Source organism: Leptodactylus fuscus, chromosome 1 (genome assembly GCF_031893055.1).
Source record: "Leptodactylus fuscus isolate aLepFus1 chromosome 1, aLepFus1.hap2, whole genome shotgun sequence".
In the NCBI taxonomy this organism is placed as follows: domain Eukaryota; kingdom Metazoa; phylum Chordata; class Amphibia; order Anura; family Leptodactylidae; genus Leptodactylus; species Leptodactylus fuscus.
The window spans coordinates 283,782,055-283,794,981 of record NC_134265.1 but is presented as its reverse complement, the minus strand read 5'-3'; the positions used below and the strand labels follow the sequence as shown (position 1 = coordinate 283,794,981).

General features: G+C 42.4%; 1 protein-coding gene across 1 annotated transcript in view; it reads right to left on the bottom strand.

The window, feature by feature from the left end:
* Positions 1-12,927, bottom strand: part of FHIP1A (FHF complex subunit HOOK interacting protein 1A) — a 227,391-nt gene that overhangs the window by 98,573 nt on the left and 115,891 nt on the right. Inside the window, exon 4 of the mRNA XM_075257937.1 lies at positions 10,755-11,381. Within this exon, the coding sequence (XP_075114038.1) occupies positions 10,755-11,381 (627 nt within the window). The remainder of the gene's footprint in view (positions 1-10,754; positions 11,382-12,927) is intronic.

Here is a 12,927-nt window from a genome sequence, read left to right as displayed (position 1 = left end):
ACCATGAATTGGTCCAAACTGGGCTGGTTAGAGGCTCCCTCCACCATGAATTGGTCCAAACTTGGCTGTTTAGAGGCTCCCTCCACCATGAATTGGTCCAAACTGGGCTGGTTAGAGGCTCCCTCCACCATTAATTGGTCCAAACTGGGCTGGTTAGAGGCTCCCTCCACCATGAATTTGCCCAAACTGGGCTGTTTAGAGGCTCCCTCCACCATGAATTTGCCCAAACTGGGCTGTTTAGAGGCTCCCTCCACCATGAATTGGTCCAAACTGGGTTTTTTAGAGGCTCCCTCCACCATGAATTGGTCCAAACTGGGCTGGTTAGAGGCTCCCTCCACCATTAATTGGTCCAAACTGGGGTGGTTAGAGGCTCCCTCCACCATTAATTGGTCCAAACTGGGCTGGTTAGAGGCTCCCTCCACCATTAATTGGTCCAAACTGGGCTGGTTAGAGGCTCCCTCCACCATTAATTGGTCCAAACTGGGCTGTTTAGAGGCTCCCTCCACCATTAATTGGTCCAAACTGGGCTGGTTAGAGGCTCCCTCCACCATGAATTTGCCCAAACTGGGCTGTTTAGAGGCTCCCTCCACCATGAATTGGTCCAAACTGGGTTTTTTAGAGGCTCCCTCCACCATGAATTTGCCCAAACTGGGCTGGTTAGAGGCTCCCTCCACCATGAATTGGTCCAAACTGGGCTGGTTAGAGGCTCCCTCCACCATGAATTGGTCCAAACTGGGTTTTTTAGAGGCTCCCTCCACCATGAATTGGTCCAAACTGGGCTGGTTAGAGGCTCCCTCCACCATGAATTTCCCAAAACTTGGCTGTTTAGAGGCTCCCTCCACCATGAATTGGTCCAAACTGGGCTGGTTAGAGGCTCCCTCCACCATGAATTTCCCAAAACTTGGCTGTTTAGAGGCTCCCTCCACCATGAATTGGTCCAAACTGGGCTGGTTAGAGGCTCCCTCCACCATTAATTGGTCCAAACTGGGCTGGTTAGAGGCTCCCTCCACCATGAATTGGTCCAAACTGGGTTTTTTAGAGGCTCCCTCCACCATGAATTTGCCCAAACTGGGCTGTTTAGAGGCTCCCTCCACCATGAATTGGTCCAAACTGGGCTGGTTAGAGGCTCCCTCCACCATGAATTGGTCCAAACTGGGCTGGTTAGAGGCTCCCTCCACCATGAATTGGTCCAAACTGGGTTTTTTAGAGGCTCCCTCCACCATGAATTTGCCCAAACTGGGCTGTTTAGAGGCTCCCTCCACCATGAATTGGTCCAAACTGGGCTGGTTAGAGGCTCCCTCCACCATTAATTGGTCCAAACTGGGCTGGTTAGAGGCTCCCTCCACCATGAATTGGTCCAAACTGGGCTGGTTAGAGGCTCCCTCCACCATGAATTTGCCCAAACTGGGCTGTTTAGAGGCTCCCTCCACCATTAATTGGTCCAAACTGGGCTGGTTAGAGGCTCCCTCCACCATGAATTTGCCCAAACTGGGCTGTTTAGAGGCTCCCTCCACCATGAATTGGTCCAAACTGGGTTTTTTAGAGGCTCCCTCCACCATGAATTGGTCCAAACTGGGCTGGTTAGAGGCTCCCTCCACCATGAATTTCCCAAAACTTGGCTGTTTAGAGGCTCCCTCCACCATGAATTGGTCCAAACTGGGCTGGTTAGAGGCTCCCTCCACCATGAATTTCCCAAAACTTGGCTGTTTAGAGGCTCCCTCCACCATGAATTGGTCCAAACTGGGCTGGTTAGAGGCTCCCTCCACCATTAATTGGTCCAAACTGGGCTGGTTAGAGGCTCCCTCCACCATGAATTGGTCCAAACTGGGTTTTTTAGAGGCTCCCTCCACCATGAATTGGTCCAAACTGGGCTGGTTAGAGGCTCCCTCCACCATTAATTGGTCCAAACTGGGCTGGTTAGAGGCTCCCTCCACCATTAATTGGTCCAAACTGGGCTGGTTAGAGGCTCCCTCCACCATGAATTTGCCCAAACTGGGCTGGTTAGAGGCTCCCTCCACCATGAATTGGTCCAAACTGGGTTTTTTAGAGGCTCCCTCCACCATGAATTTGCCCAAACTGGGCTGGTTAGAGGCTCCCTCCACCATGAATTGGTCCAAACTGGGGTTTTTAGAGGCTCCCTCCACCATGAATTTGCCCAAACTGGGGTGTTTAGAGGCTCCCTCCACCATGAATTTGCCCAAACTCTGCTGGTTAGAGGCTCAATCCACCCTGATTTTCAAAACAAATGTTGGTGCCAACCTCAACTTACTACAAGGGCCAAATTCACTGCTGGTGACAAGCTCTCCTCACTGCAAGTGCCAAATACACATGTTTCAAGGTGTTTTCCTACTGTCAGAGAGGTGGTATTGAGTGTGTAAAGTGTGTAGTTGTTAGGCAGTGATGTTGGGGTAATAGAGGGTCTTTGGTGTGTTAGATGCCCCCAGACATGCTTCCCCTGCTGTCCCAGTGTCATTCCAGAGGTGTTGGCATAATTTCCTGGGGTGTCATAGTGGACTTGGTGACCCTCCAGACACGGATTTGGGTTTCCCCCTTAACGAGTATCTGTTCCCCATAGACTATAATGGGGTTCGAAACCCGTTCGAACACACGAACATTGAGCGGCTGTTCGAATCGAATTTCGAACCTCGAACATTTTAGTGTTCGCTCATCTCTAATCAGTAGCTTTCCTTCGGTATTATATGCTGGTCTCAGAATAGTGACGGGTCCAATACAAAGGAGTTTGAACTAAAAGTGCACCTACTGGTTTTTAGTATTTCATTTAATATATTATATCATATATAATGGGGAAATTGACACCTTCCTTTCTCACCTTCTAAATGCCTGTATTATTTTTCCTTTCTCTGTAGATGTTTAGTGACCTAGCAATTCTAGTGAAATATCTTACTAGAAGACAAGTAGAAGGGAGAACACATACAGTCAGTCTCTACCTGAGTATACCCACTCAGCAGCTTGTCTTACAGACCCCATTCTTCCCACTGCACAACCGCAGTAAGGAGGAGTTTGAATGGAGGGGTGGTTGAGCAGGTGAGCTAGCAATCCATTTAAAGTCTATGTGGCTGACGGTGCCCCTCACAACACAAAGCTGCTAGCTGTCACTGGTCCTGCAAAATGTTGCAGCATAATATGATGTCATTACGCCTTCTCTCTTGCCTTGTATGTGTTTGGCTTGGAAACAAGACGTTAATATATAGCTCCCGGATGTACAGTATTATTGTATTGTTGGAACATTTTTGCCCTGACTCCTAAGTTTAAGGATGATTATATCAGACTGTGAATGTGCACTAGGTGAACACGTTCTTCTTAGGTACTGTGAATCAAATAATTGAAAGAGTACAGTGCAATATTTGATAAGCAAGATTATGGTTATGTGGTGTATTGACTATAAAGCTATTGGATTCAGAATGGGGGGAGGGGGGAGATCGACAGTTATTGCTCCACAATTCATCCTTTATTTCATGTTGATTATATTAGGAAGTTAAAAAAGGGGGTAATTAATAATTATATAGTGTTTAATAAATCTTTTTGTCTGTCCATGTGCCACAAATATAAATCTATGCCAGTTATAAGCTGATGCTATACCTTATGCTGGTTCACATTGTCATATGTGCCACTCCATAAGGGTGTATAGTATTCAATGGCAATGGGATGTGTCAGAAGCTGGAATCAGGAAGCCATAGGCCCTAAAACTTTCTGACTTGTAGGCCACAGGTCACATTAGGCTTGTAGCCTACAAACTACAACAGATAAGTATTGGTATTGTAACTACCTCTCTGCTCTATGTGCTCTTCCCCAACAGGATGGAGAAGAAGGGCCAGGGAGCAATCAAAGATGTGAGTACTATACAAAAAAACATGCGAGGGTCCACTATATGGGGACATTATTTTGTATGGGGCCACTGTATGGGGGACATTATATTATATGAGAGGCCATTATACTATATTGGGGTAGTGATGGAGGCCATTATACTGCCTCAAATTTCTCTTTATTTTCCACCATATGAAACAAGGCTTAAGGGGTCAAACAGATCCCAACATATCAGCTGTTTCAGGACAGAGTGGCAACTGGTAATGTTGAGATGCTGGGGGCCACACTCCTTACTGGTCATACAATGTATAGTGGTGGGTTTAGGTTTCAACACTGTAGGGTAAGAGGACCTGTGTCTTCATCCAACCTCATCTACTATGTCTTTGGAACTATGTAGCACCTGCAACAGTGCACATTGTACGGCAGGTGAACAGCACGACTCCAAGCATGTTAACATTAGCGGTAGCCTGGCTGTCTCATAACACCTGATCTGCAAGAGCCCTGGATATCGGACCCCTGCAGATGTAATACTGACGGCCCATGCTAAGCATAGGCATTGATATTATAAAGGAGCTATAACTTTGTGCCAAAGGGGTGTTGCCTGAAAATTTTCATGGTACTCCGCATGTGCCATCATGCACCTTGCCCGTTTCGCTTTCCCAGCATCCTCCTACGGAATCTGTTAAAAATTTGTATCCTGCCCTGGATAAGAGCCTACGTATAATGCATCTCCTTATGGTTACACAGCTAAAACATGTGGATTTCTTTAAGTAATCTGTTTGGTGTATGATACATATAAGTATTGTTTATAGGCTTTAGAAATATTGTCCTCTACGTCGCTTTTCCTCATTTGCAACTAATGTATTCATAATCACGCTATAGTTCAGGTGTCTGACACCTAAAACAAATGTTTCCTTGTGGTTAAGCATATCCAGTACTAGAGACTGGTGGAAGTGACAAATCCTATAAGCTTCTTTATTTGTGAGGCAGGTGCACACAGAAATGGCTTCCTGCATAATTACATAGTCCTGCAAAGACTCCATAGCAACACATGCTTCAGTGTAAACATATGCAAATCGCCACGTTTAGTAGGCTGGAGGGTTTCTGACATTTTCTACCTATCTCATTTGTGCAGAAGATTTGCAGTAAACAAAAAGAAATCAAGTATTATGTCTGTCTCCTGAGAAGCTGCGGGATCTGGAAAGCCTGAAATATTGTTCAATATATCACATGAATTCATTACACTTCCAATGTCATAATTACTTATAAGTCTGTGTAATGTGAAGCTCCTGTTGTGGTAGTTCCCTATTAGAATAGAAAATTATTATATTATGAGTCCTTCATATGATATTATTTGCATCGTTCAATCTCCCATAGGGAACAATTAAAGTGATCTATGATAGAGACCTGCTCACAATGTAATTCCATAATATAACAATTAAAATGTCAGTGCTCCTTGAGGCAACATTAAAACTTATATTAAGGCTGAGGCCCATGTTGAAGATCTTGTTGTGTTGTTTTTTGGGTTTTTTTTGAGCCAAAGCCCAGAATGGATTGAGCAAAAGATACAAATATAAGTATTTCCTATATATTCCACATTCCTTTTGCAGCCATTCTTGGCTTTGGTTCAAAAAAACACAACAAAAAGTCTGCAAAAAAAAAAAAAAAGTGTTTCTGCAACGTGGGGCTTTAGCCTTAAGCTAAGGCCCCACATTGCAGAAATGCAGCTTTTCTTGTTGCAGATTTTGTTGCGTCTTTTTGAGCGAAAACCAAGAGTGGCTACAAAGGGAATAGGAAATATATAGGAAGTTCTTATACTTTTCCCTTCTACTCACTCCACTCCTGGCTTTGGCTCAAAAAACTGGAGCAAAATCTGCAACAAAAAAAGCTGCGTTTCTGCAACTTGGGGCCTCAGCCTTAAGAAGTTTTCCAGGACCGTAATATTGAGCTGCACTTACTCTTCTCAGCCCAGTGATGACATAACCATACTGCAGCACAGTGAACGGGGCTGTGCTAAAATATTAAGCTCAACTACATATACTGTACAGTTCTGTGCTTGGTAAGTAGTGAAGAAGCCAAAGCAATTAATATCATAGTCCTGCCAAAAAAAATGGAATCATATTGGTATTTTCCTAAAACCGAAATATATATATATATATATATATATATATATATATATATATATATATGTACATGTATGTACATACACACACATTCCCAAATTGGTGAGATAAATACAGACAGCAGAAAGCCTTTATACATATTAACGGCCTCTGCCCACTTAGGAATTGCTATAAGGGGGTATATAAGCCTACTAATGTCTGTTGCTGTTTTCCATCATAGTATGACAGCAATGGACATATGAAAAAAAACAAAAAAACTTTTTAAGTCTTCAGTAGGTGATACCTTTTTTAATGGCTAACTCATAATGAGCATTAAACTGTTGCACACAATGGACACAGACCGATTCTGTGTCTGTTCCCATAGACACTAATTTAAAGAACATGACGAACACTATCTTCCATCATGTTTGTTTACCTTTGTAGCGGAAGATCAAGTCTTGCATGCACGATTTTATCTTCCCTTACAAAAGAAAACAAACATGATGGATGACAGCTTATGTAATGTTGTTCACATAAGAGTTAGGGTGAATTCACACTGAGTAAACGCTAGCTTATTCTGAACGTAAAACACGTTCAGAATAAGCGGCGTCTAAAGCAGCTCCATTCATTTCTATGGGAGCGGGGATACGAGCGCTCCCCATAGAAATGAATGGGCTGCTTCTTTCACTCCGTGCAGTCCCATTGAAGTGAATGGGGAGTGCCGGCGTATACGGCAAGCTCTGCTCATGCCGGAGCGTACACGCCGGCACTCCCCATTCACTTCAATGGGACTGCACGGAGTGAAAGAAGCAGCCCATTCATTTCTATGGGGAGCGCTCGTATCCCCGCTCCCATAGAAATGAATGGAGCTGCTTTAGACGCCGCTTATTCTGAACGTGTTTTACGTTCAGAATAAGCTAGCGTTTACTCAGTGTGAATTCACCCTTAGTGTCAGGATAAGTCCTCCATGGACCCCATTATACTCTAGTGGGGACCATGGCTAACCGCTTTTATAGCGGACAGGCTCTCAGTTATTGGGGTCTGCGGGTGCCCTGTTACAGATTCTGCAGTGGGGTATTTTATATCTGTGTTTGCACAGATAGTCATTGAGACTGGTTCATGCTGTGTTTTTTTTAATGCTGTGTCCATTGGGAAGACATATAGCTGATCCTGCTTATAATGATGTCTCTCTCTCTCTCTCTCTCTCTCTCTCTCATAGGAAAATGTAATCACCTTTTGTGACATATAAAAAAGCATGATTAAAAATCTTGCTTTGGTTACAGTTTTACTTATTGCACATAACACTTGCATCCATGTACACAGTTGTTAAGACATTACACATATGTCTAGTATAAAGTAAGATGCACCCATATTTTGTATTTTTTAGATTATCTAGTGGGCATTTTACTGCATTTTTAAAGAAAATGAACAATTACAGACTGCCGAAAGTCGTTCTATGTCTTCAGGCAGGTCTAGTAAACAGATCTGATACAGGTCAAAAGCAACAAAGCAGTTCTTGAGCTGCTGAGACACCGATGTGCTATGTGTTTGAATCAGTTAGCACAGGCTGAAAAGTAGAATAATTCTACCAGGCTGCCATTCGCCCTATGATATGTAAGGGAAGCATAATAGAAGTATTGTTGTGTAGACACCATAAAATAATGCAAAGGAGTAAAATTTAATCTAGCAGTAATCCTATGGAAAAACTGTGAAGCTACCCTCTCACCAGCCCCCATGGCTGCTTTACAGAGCAATAAGATTAGGGATTTTTAATAACTTTGGCCTTGCAACCTTAAGATCATAGTGTTACACTGCTAACTAATGATAACAAATGTAAGACTTGTGTTGCAGTCGAGCTAAAAATGTTTTCCGGTTTATAAAAAAAAAAAAAATGACCATTACTAAGAGTTTGTAAAAAAATGACATGAGAAACTATTCTCACCTGTTTATTTCTCATTGTTCCACTATTACCGCTCTGCGCCTCCCTGCTGGGCTTTATTTACGTGGCTGCTGCAATGATAGGCCTATATACCTGTCATCAATACTCCGTTAATTACAAGCTTCAATGATGTACTGCACAAAACTGCTGAAGTCAATGAGTGGCTGTAGCGAGTGGTTGCTTGGGTTATATGGGCACATCATCACTGCAGCCAAGTAGACAAAGTGGGGAGGACCAGAGTGGTGGTGCTGGAGCAGTGGGGGAATAAAAGAGTGAGTACAAGTTATTTTCATGTTTTGTCCCAATTCGTAGTGCTGTGCAAAATTTTAAACTTAGAAAACCCCTTTAACATGACTAAGGGTGCCTTCACACGGAGTTACGCTCCATGCTTTTTGTCCATTTTACATGTGTAAAAATACACGTGTAAAATGTAGTTAGCCATTGAGTTCAATGGAGTTTTTTTTTAACGCGCGCAAAAAGTCACGTGTTATACGAAAAAAAACATTGAACTCAATGGCTTACTACATTTTACACATGTATTTTTACACGTGTAAAGTGTAGCAAAATGCACGGAGCGTTATTCCGTGTAAAGGCACCTAAATGTGACAATATTTACTATCGTTGGTTGAAATTTAGCAGTTTGACATTGCAATCTGCCGTGTGGATGAAGTCACCATGTTGCACAAGTCTAAGGTAGGGTTTACACTACTGTTGGATTCCATTAAGAAGGTCTCTGTTTAAAAAAAAAAAAAAAAAAAAAAAAAGGACACCTATTATAACGGACATAAATGGACAGTAACTGATGGCTATCAGTTACTGTCTGTTGGAAGTCCGTTGCCCATAGACGTCAATGTTAAAATTAAATAATGGACACTTGCTATCTGTTTTTTCAAACAGACAGAAAAGTCCTGAATGTAGGATTTTTTGTCCTCTTGAAAAAACAGTCATGGGTGTAAACGGACACTAAGGGTGCCTTCTCATGGCGTAGCGCGCTGCTCCTTTAGACACGTATACACGTGTCCGAGCGTGGCGCTTCAAAACAAAGCCCATTGATTTCAATGGGTGCCGATATATGCGCACTACCCATTGAAATCAATAGGTAAAAAAGCCTCCGATTGATTTCAATGGGTAGCGTGCGTATATCAGCACCCATTGAAATCAATGGGCTCTGTTTTCAAGCGCCATGCTCAGACACGTGTATACGTGTCTAAAGGAGCGGCGTGCTACGCCATGAGAAGGCACCCTTAGTGTCCGTTTACACCCATGACTGTTTTTTCAAGAGGACAAAAAAATCCTACATTCAGGACTTTTCTGTCTGTTTGAAAAAACGGATAGCAAGTGTCCATTATTTAATTTTAACATTGACGTCTATGGGCAACGGACTTCCAACAGACAGTAACTGATAGCCATCAGTTACTGTCCATTTATGTCCGTTATAATAGGTGTCCTTTTTTTTTTTTTTTTTTTTTTTTTAAACAGAGACCTTCTTAATGGAATCCAACAGTAGTGTAAACCCTACCTTAGACTTGTGCAACATGGTGACTTCATCCACACGGCAGATTGTAATGTCAAACTGCTAAATTTCAACCAATGATAGTAAATATTGTCACATTTAGGTGCCTTCACACGGAATAACGCTCCGTGCATTTTGAAGCACCCTAAAGGACACAAGATAAAATCCCATTAAAATGAATGGAAATTTCAGACTAATCAGCTAGTGTCCGTTGTAAAATCTTGTACGGACAATAGCCACGGACACTGCTGACGGAATCCAACGGTAGTGTGAACGCCCCCTAAAATGTTTTTATCTGCATAGTAAATAAATTAGGCAAAGTATCTCTTTAAATATATATGATTTTTATGCAAATAATGTATACCAATCTATATTAAACTAGCATTAAAGGGGGTCTGCAGGATTAGAAAACATGTCTGTTTTCTTCTTCTCAGGAAGTGACCTCACGTCCGTTAGTTACATGGCAATGCTATTGTCAGGATACGGAGTCGCCGCGGTCTCCTTGCTGCGCGGCGTCTCCCTGGGAGACTTGTTAGGAGTTCTATTGGGTGTGCTTAGGTCATTAAGGGTTAATCTTTTCCTTGCCTTCAGTCTCCATGCCATTAGCCATCAGGTGTGTTTCTCTGCTGCTATTTAATCCCCACCCAGGCATGGATCCTTGCCAGCCATTCACTTTGTGTTTCCTGGTCCCCCTGCTCAGTCTGATTCCCTGTCTGTTTGTATTCCATATGTTTCTTGGTTTTTAGACCCGGCTTGTATTTTTGACTATCCCTTGTCTTTTGATTTCGTACCTTTTATTATATCTCCTGGCTTGATCTCTTGCTCGTCTGACCTCGCCTTCTCTTCTGTGTCTTGCTGGGACTTGTGGTCCTCCCTGGTTCCATGCTGTTTAGTCTTTTGTTTTGCGTTGCATTTACACTGTGCTTTCTGTTTAGGTGTGACCCCGTGACTCCAGTCCCTAGGACTTTCAGGGCCTCCTCTCCCCTTATCCTAGCCGCCGGATAGAAGGTTAGGAGCCGTGGTAGGCGCACTTCAATTAGGAAGTGCATGGGTCTGCCTCATCTCAGATATTACAGCATAGTTATAGCTGCAGGGCCTACGACCCCTTTTGTCATTAGTTGCACAGTGTTGCTTTCCCAGCTGTGTCACTTTGCACTGCCTGACCCTGACTTCAATCCTTACAGCTATAGCTCAGTCCTATTAAATTGAATGAGACTGAACTGCAGCATGGCCATGTGACTAACGTACATGATGTCACTTCCTAAGAAGAGGAAATAAGCTATGTGTTCTAATCCTGCACAAGCCCTTTAACAAACATCAATTAAAAATTTTCTACACTTTATAAGCAATACAATGTATAGAATATTAATCTTACCGGACAGAAGTAAGTGCTCTCCACTATGTGTTTAGCCACCATGTTGTTCTCTGCTGACAAGGACATGATGAAAAGCAATGCGTCTCGGGCCTGTTGTCCCACTGTGCCTTCTCGATGGATAAAAGGTATCAGCAGGGAGAATATAAGGAAGTTGGCAGCTCCCTGGTCTTCACTTGTGTGGAAAAATAGTTCTAGGATAGATGGATCTTTGGCAAGAATTGAACAGAGCTGGTTAAGTAAGACAACTAGTTTGGTTTCGACATTTGGAGTGGATGTTGAGGAACATGTGCTTAGTAGCATCATCAATGGCTTCAAAATAGGCTTGTGATGTAGTAAAGGCTGATGAGACTGAGTAACCAATAACTCATACATCCTCAGTTGCTCATATTTAGTCTCGTCCGTAAATTCTCTCCTGAGACTCCATAAAAACAGTTTCTCCATAATATTCTCTGATACAACAAACTCCAGAATAGGCCCCATAGAAGCATCTTTCACCCGCTCTTCAATTAAAAGCAAGATCATGTGTTCCACATAGTTCTGTACAGCGCTGACTTCATCAGACGAAATAGAGCCGTACTTTGCATGGGCGTTCTTAAAGGGGTCATGTTTTTCCAAAATACGTTGAACCTAGAAGAAAACAATCATCATAAAAAACTCAAAACATAGCACTTTTACAATGACAACAATTATTGGGAACTGTGTAGTGTTTAGAATATTATTGTTAATGAGGAGCCGACGAGAAGCAGCTCATAGAAGAAAACGCAATTTAGACATCAGCTTACGCAGCACAGATACAAAAAGCGTGCCTCAGAATGAGCAATAATCTTAATGAAGCTTAATCTGAACCACTCTCAGTGATCACATAAAATCACCACTGTGCAATGAAGACGCCACAAACCTTCATTTGCAGTATTTTGTCAATTGGTGAACAGGAGCCAAATGGTCCCAGAGCCACAGAACATTTGTTTAAAATGCTAAATCTACCCATGACCTATGTGTGAACGGACAGATGTCTTCATATCTTTAAAATGAGCCTTTATAGAAAAAAAAACCTAACTACCACAACTTATTACCTGCAGCCACAATTTTGTTATGCATAATTGCATTTCTCATATTAGAAGAATATAGCTGAAATTACACTCGGGGGTGACGACTTTAATTGCGTCTCGGCTTACTTTTTATGTATTAAAAATAAATAATTAAAGCAAAGTTGATAAATACAAATTGGTATAAAAGTTGCAGAATTGAAATGGAAAGGAGGGAGCTATTAACCTTGTATTTCCCTATATACGAATTAGGCATACCAGAAAAATAGAAACTATAAGTGAAAGTAGTATATCATTATCATACAATTCAATAGCAAATTAATAGTAAATGTAGCCAAGGAAAGGCCAATGCACAGGCTGCTATTAATGGTATCTTCTCATTATATTAGCTGCACTGATAATGTATGGAAATGGAAACAAGATGAACCACAGGCTTTTATCATTTTATTCTTAGGAACATGGTAGCATAGATAATTAGGTTGAAAAAAATACAATTTCATCCGATCCAGCCCATAATCCTATCATGTTGATTCAGAGGACCCAGGAGGTGGACAATAATTACTAAGGGATAAATATGGGATCAATTTATTTGCAGGTTGTAAGCTTACAGAGACAGGCAGAAGTTTAGTTATTGGGGGCAGATAACACAGAGAAGAGCAGCTTTTCAAAAACAGCTGGGCATGGCCGTTATTCACTAGGAGGTGATTGCAATTGAACGGACATGCATGGTCATTTTTTACGGACATTATGTTCTTGAAAAACGGCACTGCCATGTACAAGAGGCATTAGTCATGCCTATGACTAAGAACCATGTGATTTAAAGAGGACCTTTCATGTCCTCAGGCACATGCAGTTTTATATACCGCTAGAAAGCAGACAGTGCACTGAATTCAGCACACTGATGTCTTTCCCGTTATGTGCCCCGGGGCTGGAGATATTTATGTCGTTATAACAGCACCGATCTCTGCCCACTGTCAGAAGGGCGTTCCTGGTAGTCTAGCTGGGCTGTGAGGAAGGCCCCCTTCCTGACAGTACTTGTCCATAGCTTTAGACTGTCAGATGCGTTCCTTCCCGCCCAGTGATGACACCAAGCTGTGAGGAACGCCCCCTGACTGTACTCGTCCATA